This window comes from Temnothorax nylanderi, unplaced genomic scaffold (genome assembly GCF_030848795.1).
Source record: "Temnothorax nylanderi isolate EJ_2023f unplaced genomic scaffold, tnyl_v1.0 TNYL_tig0023_pilon, whole genome shotgun sequence".
In the NCBI taxonomy this organism is placed as follows: Eukaryota; Metazoa; Arthropoda; class Insecta; order Hymenoptera; family Formicidae; genus Temnothorax; species Temnothorax nylanderi.
The window spans coordinates 591,724-604,631 of record NW_027249085.1 but is presented as its reverse complement, the minus strand read 5'-3'; the positions used below and the strand labels follow the sequence as shown (position 1 = coordinate 604,631).

General features: G+C 39.3%; 2 protein-coding genes across 3 annotated transcripts in view; one reads left to right on the top strand and one right to left on the bottom strand.

Moving 5' to 3' along the window:
• Window positions 1–8,645, top strand: part of Gbs-70e (Glycogen binding subunit 70E) — a 24,799-nt gene extending 16,154 nt beyond the window's left edge. Inside the window, exons 4-5 of one of the 2 annotated variants that reach the window (XM_071700702.1) lie at window positions 385–870; window positions 5,620–8,645. In XM_071700702.1, coding sequence (XP_071556803.1) covers window positions 385–561 — 177 coding nt within the window. In that variant the 3' untranslated portion in view covers window positions 562–870; window positions 5,620–8,645. Of the gene's footprint in view, window positions 1–353; window positions 871–5,619 lie in introns of those variants that run through there. The other variant, XM_071700703.1, reaches the window with a different exon arrangement.
• On the bottom strand, window positions 8,646–12,908 carry LOC139769549 (serine protease snk-like). Its single transcript, XM_071700698.1, has 6 exons — window positions 11,904–12,908; window positions 11,148–11,302; window positions 10,067–10,173; window positions 9,739–9,992; window positions 9,443–9,612; window positions 8,646–9,059 (listed from the first exon to the last, which is right to left on the bottom strand). Exons 1-6 carry the CDS (start codon window positions 12,079–12,081, stop codon window positions 8,892–8,894), a joined length of 1,032 nt encoding a protein of 343 aa, XP_071556799.1. The 5' UTR covers window positions 12,082–12,908; the 3' UTR covers window positions 8,646–8,891.

Here is a 12,908-nt window from a genome sequence, read left to right as displayed (position 1 = left end):
ACAAACTGACACTGACATATTTCGTAAAAGTTACGTGATTTTATTTACGACCATGTATATCCGAACTCCGAAGGATCTTCAGATCTTCATCAAATATTTGCTAGGCAGCGGCAGTCTATCACGTTATTGGTTTTCAAGGATATTCATGGCTTAAATATTCTCTAGAACACGCAACTGAAAGACAACCGTATTCTTTGCGTGTAATGCTTATAATTGTTAAATTTTGATTTTATCTCGTTAACGTTTGGAAGCTAGAGATATATTTTGTAAAAGCTGTTGCTTTCTTTTTTGTAAATTGGTAGGTTAAATATAAATTCTGAATATTTTTTTAAAACGTTTTGTAATGATGCCAGATGATTGAGACACGTTATACCGATGCTTCAGCCCCGACCGGCCGTACGATATGACAGCATCCAGACAGCGAAATGCAACGGGCTCTCCAACGGCAACGAGACGAGGGACAGCATGCCGCAGAACGCGGATGCCACCAGATTGAACATGCGTACCTGGAGCGAGTTCGCGTCCTGGCAGCATCTGGCCAGCGACGCGCCTTACTGGTGAATCAACCAGTGAGGAGGTCATGTTCCCTCGTCTCGATATCGAAATCATGTACGAAGCTGTACAAACTTCTCCAGTTTTCTCACCTCGGCGACCCCGCCGAGACGTAGATCACGCGGGACCACGAGTCGTCAGGGAACATAGAAACGGAGGGAGGAATAAACGCGAGAACGTGAGGAGAGAAGCTGTGCGACGATCCGAATTGAGAACGAGGAAACAAGATGCGCGCGTGCGGGAGAAAAACAATCGGAGGGTGATAGCGCGGACGGCGGAGCTGAACGACGTCGAGCGTCGGATAACGCAATCTGCACGGTAAGCGTCGATTCTCCACTTATCTCTTCTTTCGTGCAAGAATACTTCGCCGAGTTTTAGCGTTTTTTTATTTTCACGATGAGCGATAGACGACGGCCTGAAAGAAGGAGGCGATTCACGCGATAAAAAATGCTGCTTAAACAAATGTCCTAAGTAAACGCTAAATATTCGCGATGGAATTAAAACGTGAAGACACACGACAGTTTTTATAATTATTAAATTTACATTACACTTAAGAAAACATTCGTTCGTATATTTTTTTTTCTTGTAAGATGTTTGTTCTTTATAATTCCACTAGAATAAAAATTCTTAATCGAACGTATCGAGTCCTAGCACAAATTTGATTCGGCAACTTTCACCGCCATACTCGTTTTAAGTTGAACGGATTTACTCGAGTATTTGTATCCTTACACTCCTTGTGCATGCTTGAAATAGCGCGTATTTTTATGAGTATTTTATGATCCTTGCACGCGACGTAAAATAAGAAGGGAGAGTCATGCAGTTGTATACCTAACCGATGTATCGCACTCGAATTTTCAATGCAGCAAGCAGTAACATCAACAAAATCAATATCCTGCTTCGTAAAGAATTATAATACGCACTTGAATTTTAAGTATATTTTAAGCACGCTTGCGAGAACGTTACTAGTTTCAAGTTCAACAAACGTGGAAACGTTAAATAAAGAAAAATCTCGCGTTATGATAAAAATATACAGCAATTTATATTCAACTGTTATCCAACGTAATATTTTTTATCAAATAAATTAAAATATTTATTTCTAAAACTTCTCTTTCTACCACGAAACATGCACAAAAGCTTCGGAATTAAAATACTCGTTTGCTATAAATATTTAACTATATATTTTTTGTTTTAAAACATAAATTTAACATGAAAGCTTATTGAACATTACAAAGTGAGAACTCATTGCTCTCTGGACCTACGACGACAGTCCTATCTATTTACGTACCCGTCTCGCGCGCGCACGGACGGAATAATACCCATGGTCTCACGAGCTATTATTAACCGACAAGTGCAACGAGCTTCCTCTCGATAGGATAGCCGAAATCTCCGGGAGATCGAAGTTTTCTATCTCGTTATCGTCTCGACGTCTTTGGCGATTGCGTCGATCGAGACAAAATCGCGCGCCTCGCAAAATTTCGAACGGCCTTTCTCGCCGCGCGAATGCTTGAAACTTTCTCTCTATAAATAACGTGTGGTCGACCGTCGACGTCGTCGCGCGCGAGACAAGCGCGATAACAGGCTCGAGGAGAGTCGCGCGACTCTAATCGCCTTAACGAAAGGTTGTTACCACGCAATGGCAAGACACGCCGATTTCATTCCCTCTCGCATCGCGCCGCATCTCCTTTCATCTCTCGTTCTTCCCTCCCTACCTCCCTTTCCGTCTCCGTATCCTGGCGTTATAGATTCGTCGAGTCATGATGCATGAAGTATTTAAAAAATTGAAGTGTTGTATCGCGAGAAAACGAAAATAAAAGAAGAAGCTATTTCTTCCTCCTCGTTGAAAGCGGCGAAGAATGAAGCGCCGCTTGTGTGATCAGCTGGTTGCTCAAATAATAAAATCTTACCGCTTTGTTTAGTCTCGCATCTTTGTTTAAACGGATACGTAAATAGATAGGATTGTCGTCGTAGATCCAGAGAGTGGAAGCAATGAGTTTTCACTTTGCAATGTTCAATGCAACTTTGATTAACGAGTTTGAGTCCCAGGCTTAACTTACGAGACATTTCACAATGAAAATTGAAATTGTGTGAAAACGCGAAAAGATCTTTTTCACCGAAACGACGTGCATAAAGTAGGTATGTTACGGATTCGAGAAAATCAAGCGCTTACTGGACGCATCCAATAAGCGAGCCGAGTATTAATCTTACGATAAATGTTATATAAATAACGTTGAAGTCACGAGTGAATGAAGGGGAGACCGGACGACGGGAGACCCACGTGGTATCGCCGGGGCGATAACTTTTAATCGCTTTTCTGGAGGCAGCATGTATATTTACGCATACATTCATTCAGCTCGGTTTTTTTTCTTTTCCCTCGTGTGCTGGTGGTGTAAACGTTGAAGCTTGCTGCGTTTTCCATACCTGAAAGACACGTCGCGATTCGTTAACGATATTTCAAGCGATACTTTTGCTTTCTTATCCGAGGCGCAAAGATCTGACAGTTGTAGATCGAGAAAGACCGCGTATCACCGTTCAAGGCTTAGCAACGTATAGCGGCAAGGTTTTTAAATTATTTTCACGGCCAAAACACGAGGTGATCCTTGACATACTGCCAACCAGCGTGTCGTTTGCTGCGCGCTATTATAAGTATAGCAAACAAAACGGATCTTTTCCAAGCGCAAAATGTCCTCGACCCTGATCCATCCGGGCGAGATGTACGCGTACACGACGTCTAACAAGACAGATTCGCGCTCGGTTTGACTCGTTCGACGGCTTCGTTCAAGTTTTTGCGAAACTCGACCCTGGTGCGAACGCGTTAACCCAGTTCGCTCCGGCGCCACTAAATCTGTCTATATCTGTCGACGCGAAACGCTTTCCCGCGGACATCGTTTGGCAACGGACGGAACAGGTGGCTTTGATACCCACGTTTTCAGACATTGTGACGAACGCAGCTTGTTTGCGAAGAATTGCGATAATTATAAGATGTAATTGTGGTCGTACACGTAATTTGTAGATCTGCAAAGTTTCACGGCTGATGCACTCTGTTCTGATTTCCTTGAACATTCGCATATTTCGGGCTTTTTGTAACGGACTATATATCGGAAAAAATTCATACACACGAAAATTTAAATCAGAGATAACTACAGTTATCTTGAAATTATTAATAAATTTTTTTCTTTATTAAAATGCAATATTATATTTCTCATACGAAAGAAAATTATTCCTTAAACGCTTCTCCGAGACAGAATTGCCTCAGGCAAAGGGCTCTTAATTCCTCGCTTAAGAGTCGAGCAAACGCGTTATGTCAATGCGGGGCGAGTGACGAATTTTAAAAGTAAGATGTCAGTTTATTTCGATAATATCATTCATTATATATGTATGAAGATGTGTACAGAATACTTCAAATATAAGGTGCTACTCTCTGGATTTCTCAAGGAATATGAATAAAAATATTCCTCAAGAATTAAGTAATCCACTGATGATCCTTTGAAAACGTTTAACACTACTTACTCTCTTGCCTTTCTCTTTTTACACTATTAGCTGTTTTTAACACTTATTAGTTTGACTGTTTATTATTTCTTACTAATATAATGTATTACTACACTTAGATCTTCAGTAACGTCTGAATTATTTAGCCAGTGTTTGATTTTTAAAGATGCAAATAACTTTATTTCTGATTATATCCCATACTACGATCCTCATTTGCGAAAAATATCTGGCACATCGCTTGTTAACATATTTGGCAGCATATTTGAACGATCCGATGACCTCTTAACTCTCAGATGCACGATGCAATTATCACCTCGTTTGAAAATTTTATACAAGACGCAATTTGTGATAAAAACAACTAAGAACTGTACATATTGCTCTCGAGTACAACGCGATACGATAAATATAAACCAGAATATATAATTTCTCGGTATTCCGATATCGCTGTAGTTGCATGTGCACGATAAGAGGAGCTGCAGGAGTCGCCTTAATCCTCACGGAGTGCATCAGAGGGTTGAACTCTCGCGAGCGAACTCTCTCTTTATCTGCACGGTTCTCGACATTGAGACAGTTTAGCAACGAATTTTATCTCCGGTGCGGAGGAAGTGCGCGACTTCTGAGATATCCTGACATTATTCGAGGCGTGGTTGCGAGAAGTGGTGGCGCAGGATCGTGTGTACCGCGCGTCCGTGCCGCACCGCGGTCACACCGTGTGGTACCACGCCTTGGTGAACACCGAGAGCGAGAAAGATAGAAGGAAAGAGAGAGGGAGAGAGAGGAAGGGAGAGAACACAAAAAAAGAGCTTTGCGATGTCTAGACGCGTGGGACGGACCGAGGTAATCTCGGCTTCTCGACAACCTCGAGCGGTTGTACTCGTTGCTTGCTTGCTCGCGCGATGTTTGCACGCGTTCCCGTATATGTAATGCATACCTACGTGCGCGACACGTGCATTCCGTGTCGTCGAGAAAAAAGGCAGCCGTCTTAATTGCCGAGCATTGTTAACCGTCCCGTGGAAATCGCAGCCGGCGGTCGCCGAGACCTCACCGACGCGTTTCAATTCCGTCGCGAATTTATACGGCGCGCTTTTAATCGAAACTGTGTTCGAATCAATCTGAGCTGACAGAGTAAAAAAAAATATTAAATATTTTTGAAAACGTCTACTTAGTAATTATTACCCCGACATTTATATTAGATAAATTATAATGTTTATCTAAATATCTACGGCAAACTAAACTATCGATTATCGATCAGACTTTCATCGCGGAAACTAATTAAAATTCGATGCAACTCAATTGCAAACGTAAATTGATTATATTTACCGCAATTCGTAATATATGTAATTAATTCCCTATTTAATACTATTTTTGTAATTGCAAAATTTGCAAATTCTTAAAAATATTTCGTTTTGATTAATCATATTTTATTGTATCTGTTAAAAGTCAGCATAGAAATTCACTGTAAACGCTTCAGTACGTCGTCTACTTTATTTACTATTCTACATCTATCGTTTTGTCATAATTACTTAACGACGCACAACAAAGTTACTCATGTTATCTTATCATGTATCGTTATTGTTCCAGGTTTCAGCATCCGCGAAATCGTACAACCGGTTACCGGTTTATCGAGAACATCCAGGGTCTGATGCCTCCAGTTGTAACGCCAGTAGCCCCGCTCGCCAGCGCGAACATCATCGCCGCACGTTATCTTCTCGAACGTCCTCTTCTTCCTCCTCCGCTTCCTCATTCCTGGGACTTTTGGCCTGCCTGCGGACATAAAGATTCCGTCGGGATTGAGCTTCCATCCTCGATCCAAATCTCGCTGGTCTCGTCATATCGGCCAATGTTATAGTTCTGTAAGCTTTCTCCATTTCTTCCTGTGTACGCTTCTTCCTCTGTTTTCTTCTTTTTCTTTATCTCTCTATCTTCCATTTCTTCCTCTCCGACACTCTCAAAACGATCCTTTCTGCGAAGCACAGATCGTCGACCGAGCGTGTCAATTATTTTTTACGAGCATAACGGAAGACAGGAGACACACATGGGTCTCGTGAGGTCTCAGTGTAGCTAATAGTTGTGAGATTATTGCGTGAAATTGCATCGCGATGTGCCTTAGGGTGCCTTAAAGAATTATAAAGATTTGTCTCGTAGTGCCCAGTGGGTACATCTCGCCGCTCAGGCAACGTAAAACGTGATCCTTACGAGCGTATATTTACACGTTCTTTGTGCCTATTATTGCGTTATTTGGGCAACGCTATCATCGTCACCGAGTCGTTGAAAAGTTATGTTATTGATTAATAACTGCGAGAAATATTTACGGTAGAAGGCCGTTACCGTTCGTAGTCGAATCGGTGTAAACGTTATCAGCGGAAAACGATGAAATGATAACTGTTAACGGCAGGTTTATATTCTAACCGGTGCTATATATGCCGTTTCCTTTATAGTTCCTTCTTCGGCGCGTGCCGCGATTAAAAGAAAAAAAAATAGCTTCGCACGAAATTTCGGCGGTCACTATACCGCGTTGTTAGAATATCCGAATCGAGAAAATAAACGATACTAGATACATATCTTGTGAAATGTTAAACTACTAATCTAAAGTGCAACTACATCTGTACTTTATTGCCTTTGGCTTTCACTTCTTAAAGATTTTTTTTTTAACGAAGATTTATATCTTATATATATATGTATATACAGAGTTAGGCGTATACGCGATATATGTATGTACACACGCAATTTTGCGAACCACTTGCTTGCTTGAATCGACACGTTTAAGCGAGTAGGGCTTAAAAATAAATAGAACAAACGAATGAAGCGCGATAAGAGCGAAAGAGCTGATCGGCGAGCAGCTCGATTACGTTACGAATGGACGCTGAAACAGCATTTACTATTGATTCGTGAATACCTACAAAAAAAGGAACGTATGAGAAATATGTCTACGAGTTCAATTATCATATGTTTGATATTTTTCTCTGATGTGAATGTAAAGAATGAAGGCTTGTGCAGAGTGTTTCGATTGTTGAAACATTCATCAGTCTTGTTCAGGTATTCACGAATTAGTGATAAGTGCTATTGCAACGACTCGCACACGGAATAGCAACGGCGGAGTGAAGTATGAATGCTTGCGAAGGCACGAATCTTTCAGACGTGATACTTCCTGGCACCAAGCCTCTCTTGCAGACCAATTCTTATCTCGTATCTGGTAGGCTTCTACGTATGGAGCGCCGAGGGTCGTTTCTTTGAAGTCACTTCTGACTCTCTTCCATCACGTTCAAAGCGCTGCCACTTCTATGCGCCTGTGCTCCTTCAAGCCTCTCGTTTGAAATTAAATGCATGTCTCTCTAGCTAGAAGTGTGGCTGGCGCGCACGGAAATACAATGCCACCCGCGTTGTTAAACGAAAGCAACATTCGAATGCTCAGCGGTCTGAGTTTTGGTTTCAGGTAATGAGAGGGCGACCGGAGGCGGCAGTGCTTTCGCGGTGAATGAGAGAGTGCTTTGAGTCGCAGAATTGCTGGAAAGAAAATGTCGGCATGACTGCGAGAGACGGCAGGACTCCACCCGGTGATTTGCAGACGCCACTCTACGCGTTCTGCATCGGGCTTTGATGGCAACATCGTAAATGGAACTGCTTTCTCTGCTCGTAGGGATTCCTTGCAGTTCTATTCTTTAAAGTGGATAACGATTGATATTCCACTTTCGCGTAACGCTTTCTCAGCGAGATAGTTTTTAATCTTTCGATGAACGAACTCATATTATTTCCACTACTTCTCTTATCGTTCCTATTATTCTCTTTGATTTCCCTTTCGTTCTTCTTTCTTCTTTTTGCACTTCGATGTAGCTATCTAGAATTAAAATAAGCTTGCGAATAGATGTGCCGGAAATACGTGGGATGATTGATAGTTCTGTCGTGAAGAAGCCAGTTTATGCACCGGTACTGCTGCTCCAGATCGAGTTCGTGTCCGTTCGTCGAATATCAATCGCTAATCAATATAACGAGACCTTTGGGTTCGCGTGTGTATGTACATTTACGTGTAATTTCCTTTCGAGAGCCGTAAGACTGATAACTTAAATCACGTACATAATGTAAATATAATATACGTACACATATTAAGGATTTTAATTGCATCTCGATGGAAGTTTTAAGCATCTCTTATCTTACTGGACGATTACCGAGATATTTCTTCTAATAAGCAGATTACGTCTCTGTAGACTTTTTTATCGCGTTACAAGTCCTCGTTCTCTTTTCTGTATTCCTACTTGCCATTAATATTTAATAATTTTATGTGTATATCTCCCATTATATACTGGACATACTATAACACTTGTTAAAGTTAATGTTATGGCGCGCCTTACGTTGTTTATTACCTTCTTTTATCCGACAGTGTGGGTTGAATATTATTCTATTTTTACAGAGCGTATATTAGTCATTACATATTGTATACATTTTATCATTGTTGGTTGTTATTAATTACGATATACTCCCTGTGTAAAAATACATAAGTTGCAGATGTTCATTACACTGAATCGTACGTATATACATACATTTGGGTACCGCATTGTAAATACCAATGAATAATTATCTCTTTTGCAATAAAAGTTACAGTAATAACATGATGCTGTTGTATGTGATTTTTTATTTCAATTGTTCCTTAATTCTCATCATCTCGATAATTTGATATACATAATACAGTAATAACATGATGATGTATGTAATTTTTTTATTTCAATTGTGCCTTAATTCTCATCATCTCGATAATTTTATATACATAATTATTCTTTATCGATTATTGATCGAAACTGTTAATTGAAATTAAATTTCGAGATCCGCGCGTTTATTGATCCGGTTTTCATGTTCGATTTTTACGGCCAAACGGTATTCTCAATCCAATCGAGATAAGAACTAATTCGAGTGTATATCGCGGGCGAATCTTTAAAGGCGCAGAACTTGCCGAAGCTCGTCACACCCACGATGCTGTACATGCAGTAAGGTTCTGCGAGAACTCTTTGCAATGGACCACCACTGTCACCCTGCAAATAATATCAAATTAGAATCTATTCAAATCTTTTTTTAATTCCTTAAATATAATCTTCAAAATATATGATTAAAGATATAAAATTTATAAAATATATGTAGTTAATTTAAATATGTAATTAATCCAATATATAATTAAATTATTTGTATCTATAATTTATAATGCTTAATTTGTACGGATGCTTATATGTATGTATTTGATTTTAAAAAGATGTATACTTCTAGTTTTCTAATTAAAATTGAAGTCCACTCCGACAGTTGAACCGTCCAGAGGTAAATGAAGAGATTGAGGCAAAATTCTTAATTTGAGGAATAAGGTATTTTCGATACTTTGTTAAAAATAAAAGGCCCGATAATAATTCTAAACAATTTTTCACACCTGACAGGTATCTTTGCCGCCCTCCATTATACCGGCGCAAAGGAAGCTCGATATCAAGCCGTCGGGCAGCCGCCGAGTACCAATATCTTCGGCGTAAGCCTTTTTGCAGTTATCGTCAGAAATGTAATTCAACTGGACCTTCATCAATTCGTTGCTACCAATATTGGATTCTGCACAGTATCTCACGTTACATCTCTTGACAAGCAAAAAATTAATATAAAATAATCAATGATATCGGTTAAATTAATATAAAATAATTTCTAGAGTGCAACATAAGACGTTTGGAGGATACTGACCGTAGGATGTTTTTCCAAACCCAGAAGCAATAGCGCTTTTGCCCGGTATCTGGGAGTTTGTTTCGAGGCATGCGGGTCGCACTCGAGGATTCAATTCCAGCGGATGGTCGAGCTTGAGTAACGCTATATCGTGGTACTTGACCGAAGACTTGTACTCCGGATACTTAATTCTTTCCGCGACGTCTCTCTCCTGCATAGCGTCGCCCGGAGTTAACAGATCAATTAAACCGACTCGCACTTTGCTTGCGGGACCCCTAGATAATATTAATAACAATGTATATATAAATTGGACGTTCGAGATTGACGATAATTGTAACAAGACCGTTACTTGTCCGGGGATTCCATACAGTGCGCCGCGGTTAGAATAAAATTCTCGGAGATGATGCTTCCTCCGCATTGCCAGGACACGTCGTGCTTGCCATAACCGATCACCGCCTACGATATGGAAAATTCTGCTTTATTAATTACTTTGATGATTAAGGCGATTCATGGAAATCTATTATGTTATCACATGGGTTTTACAAATGGAATATGCATAAAAAGCGAAGTTATGCATTGCGAGCTAAGTGCGTCACGAAAAAGAAATCACTGAACAAAATATTAGTTTTATTGGTTTACTTAATAAAAAATAATATTGTAAAATTTAATATTTAAAATTATTTTCCGTTTTTAGATTATAGATTAGATTATAGAAACATATAATTCTTATAAAAATAAATTTGTTATAAGTAAAAACTTGCCGTTCGGATTCGGATTTCGTTTACCCGAAAGGGTAAACTATGTGGTTGTTGACTTTGATATTCATTCGTAACATATAATCAAGCAACAGTGGAAGCAGGCGCAATTGATCTGTATCGCACATATTATGCAAGGTAATATAATATTTTCATTTCATTTCAATGGTGCAACAGTCCGAGTCGGACCTAGGCCTCCCTTCATGTGCTTGTGGTGCGCACACAAGCACATGGGACCTACAGGTAGAGGGGGTTTCGAGGCAAGGGATACTCCTGACGGACTGCCATTCCGTCGAGGAGGAGAGACAAGCGATACAATTTATTTATTTTGGTTCTACCAGGACTGGATTCGAACCTGAGATCTTTGGTTTAGCAGACCAGTGCGCTGTCTGCTACGCCACGCTCGCTCTCAAAAATATATTTTACATATGTTAATGTTCATGTTTTTTGCATATTTGTAATTACCGTTATAAATATTTGGTATCACATTGTTTATTTAACAGTTATAAAAAGATGTTAATAATATATACCATCTTTGATTAAGTAATCGAAATTTAAGGCAATTTTCTTTATTTACTGATGTTTTTGTAACATATCTGTTATACATCGGTAACATTATATATAGACTCTTTTAATTATTTCTGCGATCGCAGCGATAAGTGTATTTATTCTCACCATATGCGGAAATTCCGCTGGTTTCGCTTGGATTCCGCCGATAATTAAAGGTGTCTCGACGACGGCGCAGCGGGAAACTCTATTCGAGCCGGCATTGATACGTAAAGTCGGCGATTTCTCGGTCTCGTAAACCAGATTGGCGTATTCCTTACATTCTGTGGAAAAGCGGGGATTATGTAAATCAGGATCGTAGCGGAAAATAGGTGGGAATCGATGCAATTGAAGATTTATGGTACAATTACGACGCGACGAGATTAGGGGAAATGTATGGAAATTACTTTGTTATTCATTTGTACGCATATAATTCTGTGCCGGCGAAGTGCGTACTTCATCAATTGATCGATACGTCATGATTATTTAATCACGCGTCTCCTACGAAATGCGCATCCATTTGTATGCTGATCTAAACAAGTTACGCATGCTTCTTGTAATCGCGAAGCGCGTGTTCGCACAATGAAGGAAACTTCGAAAAACAACTTGTAATATAATTTAATAGACATTATACACATTTCAGAGTTTCGCAGAAGCCAACTTGCAATGAAAATTTTGTATTTTGCTGCTGCGATCTTTAATAGTAAAAAATTATAATCAATTAAAAAATTATCACCATAATTTCTGATTCATTTTCTGTCTGTAAAAAAATTGATTTGACAAAGAATTAGGATACATTGGGATCGTGATTTATGAGCGTACATTCGAAATAAACGATTTTTTGGAATCCGATCGCGGGTATAACGAAGGCTATATACCACTAACTTTCTTCACTTTTTCGCGCCGCGGAATTCCTGAGCAAGATTGCGACGAATAACGCGATCGCAAGCTCTCTCGGCATATTGCGAATCCAATGCGCGGCGTATCGACACCGTCTTCGAACAAAGGCCTTAATAGCGAATTCTCGCCTTAAGTACGGCGGATAATGCGTAACGAAGTGCATGCGAGTTGCGCGACGATGAGGTCGTTTATCAACGATTGGCGATCCGTGAGTCGAGGTGTCATTAATGGTATTACCGGAACTACAAGCAATGACGTATCCGCTGAATTCTTCCTCATGCGTCTTTCACAAAATATCTGCGTCTGTTTCCAGTAATTAGGTACTGTACCTTAATAACCACTAGCTATTTAACAGGAAAATTGTATTACGTTCTTATACCGCATATCATTACTCATGCTGCGGATAAAAATAATCTTCTTTTCATTCGTCGATTAAACGAAACGTTAACTTAATATATTTCAGATTTGACGAAATTTATATTAATACATAAATATATGAATTTGGAAACCATTTTTCTTGTCACATCCGTAAATAAATTATTATTTGTAGTAACTATTCAATCTTTGAGATTTTATTTGTTAGTAAGTAAGTCTTTAATTAATTTTTTATAAAATTAAGATGAGCAAGAATTATAAAGCTTTGTTATTCATGCATCTTCTTGAGACGCGATTTGCAGAAACATTACCAAGAAAAGTCGACTTTAAATTAGCCAGAGTGCGCGCTCTTACAAATCCCATTTAATTAATTCAGAAACCATCTTATTATTATTATTCAAGAACGAGGTATTTACGTATTTATTACACATCCTCTTTGCATTATTACACATTCTTCTGGAACGCGTGGAATATAAATTTTGCACATTTGACATTTTGATTCATTCATAATAATATTTCTCTCTCGTATACATGTGGTTTCTACGCGAACCATTAATTTATTTTAAGCGCAGAATAATTAACTACTGTTACTACACTGTTAATACTTGTATTATA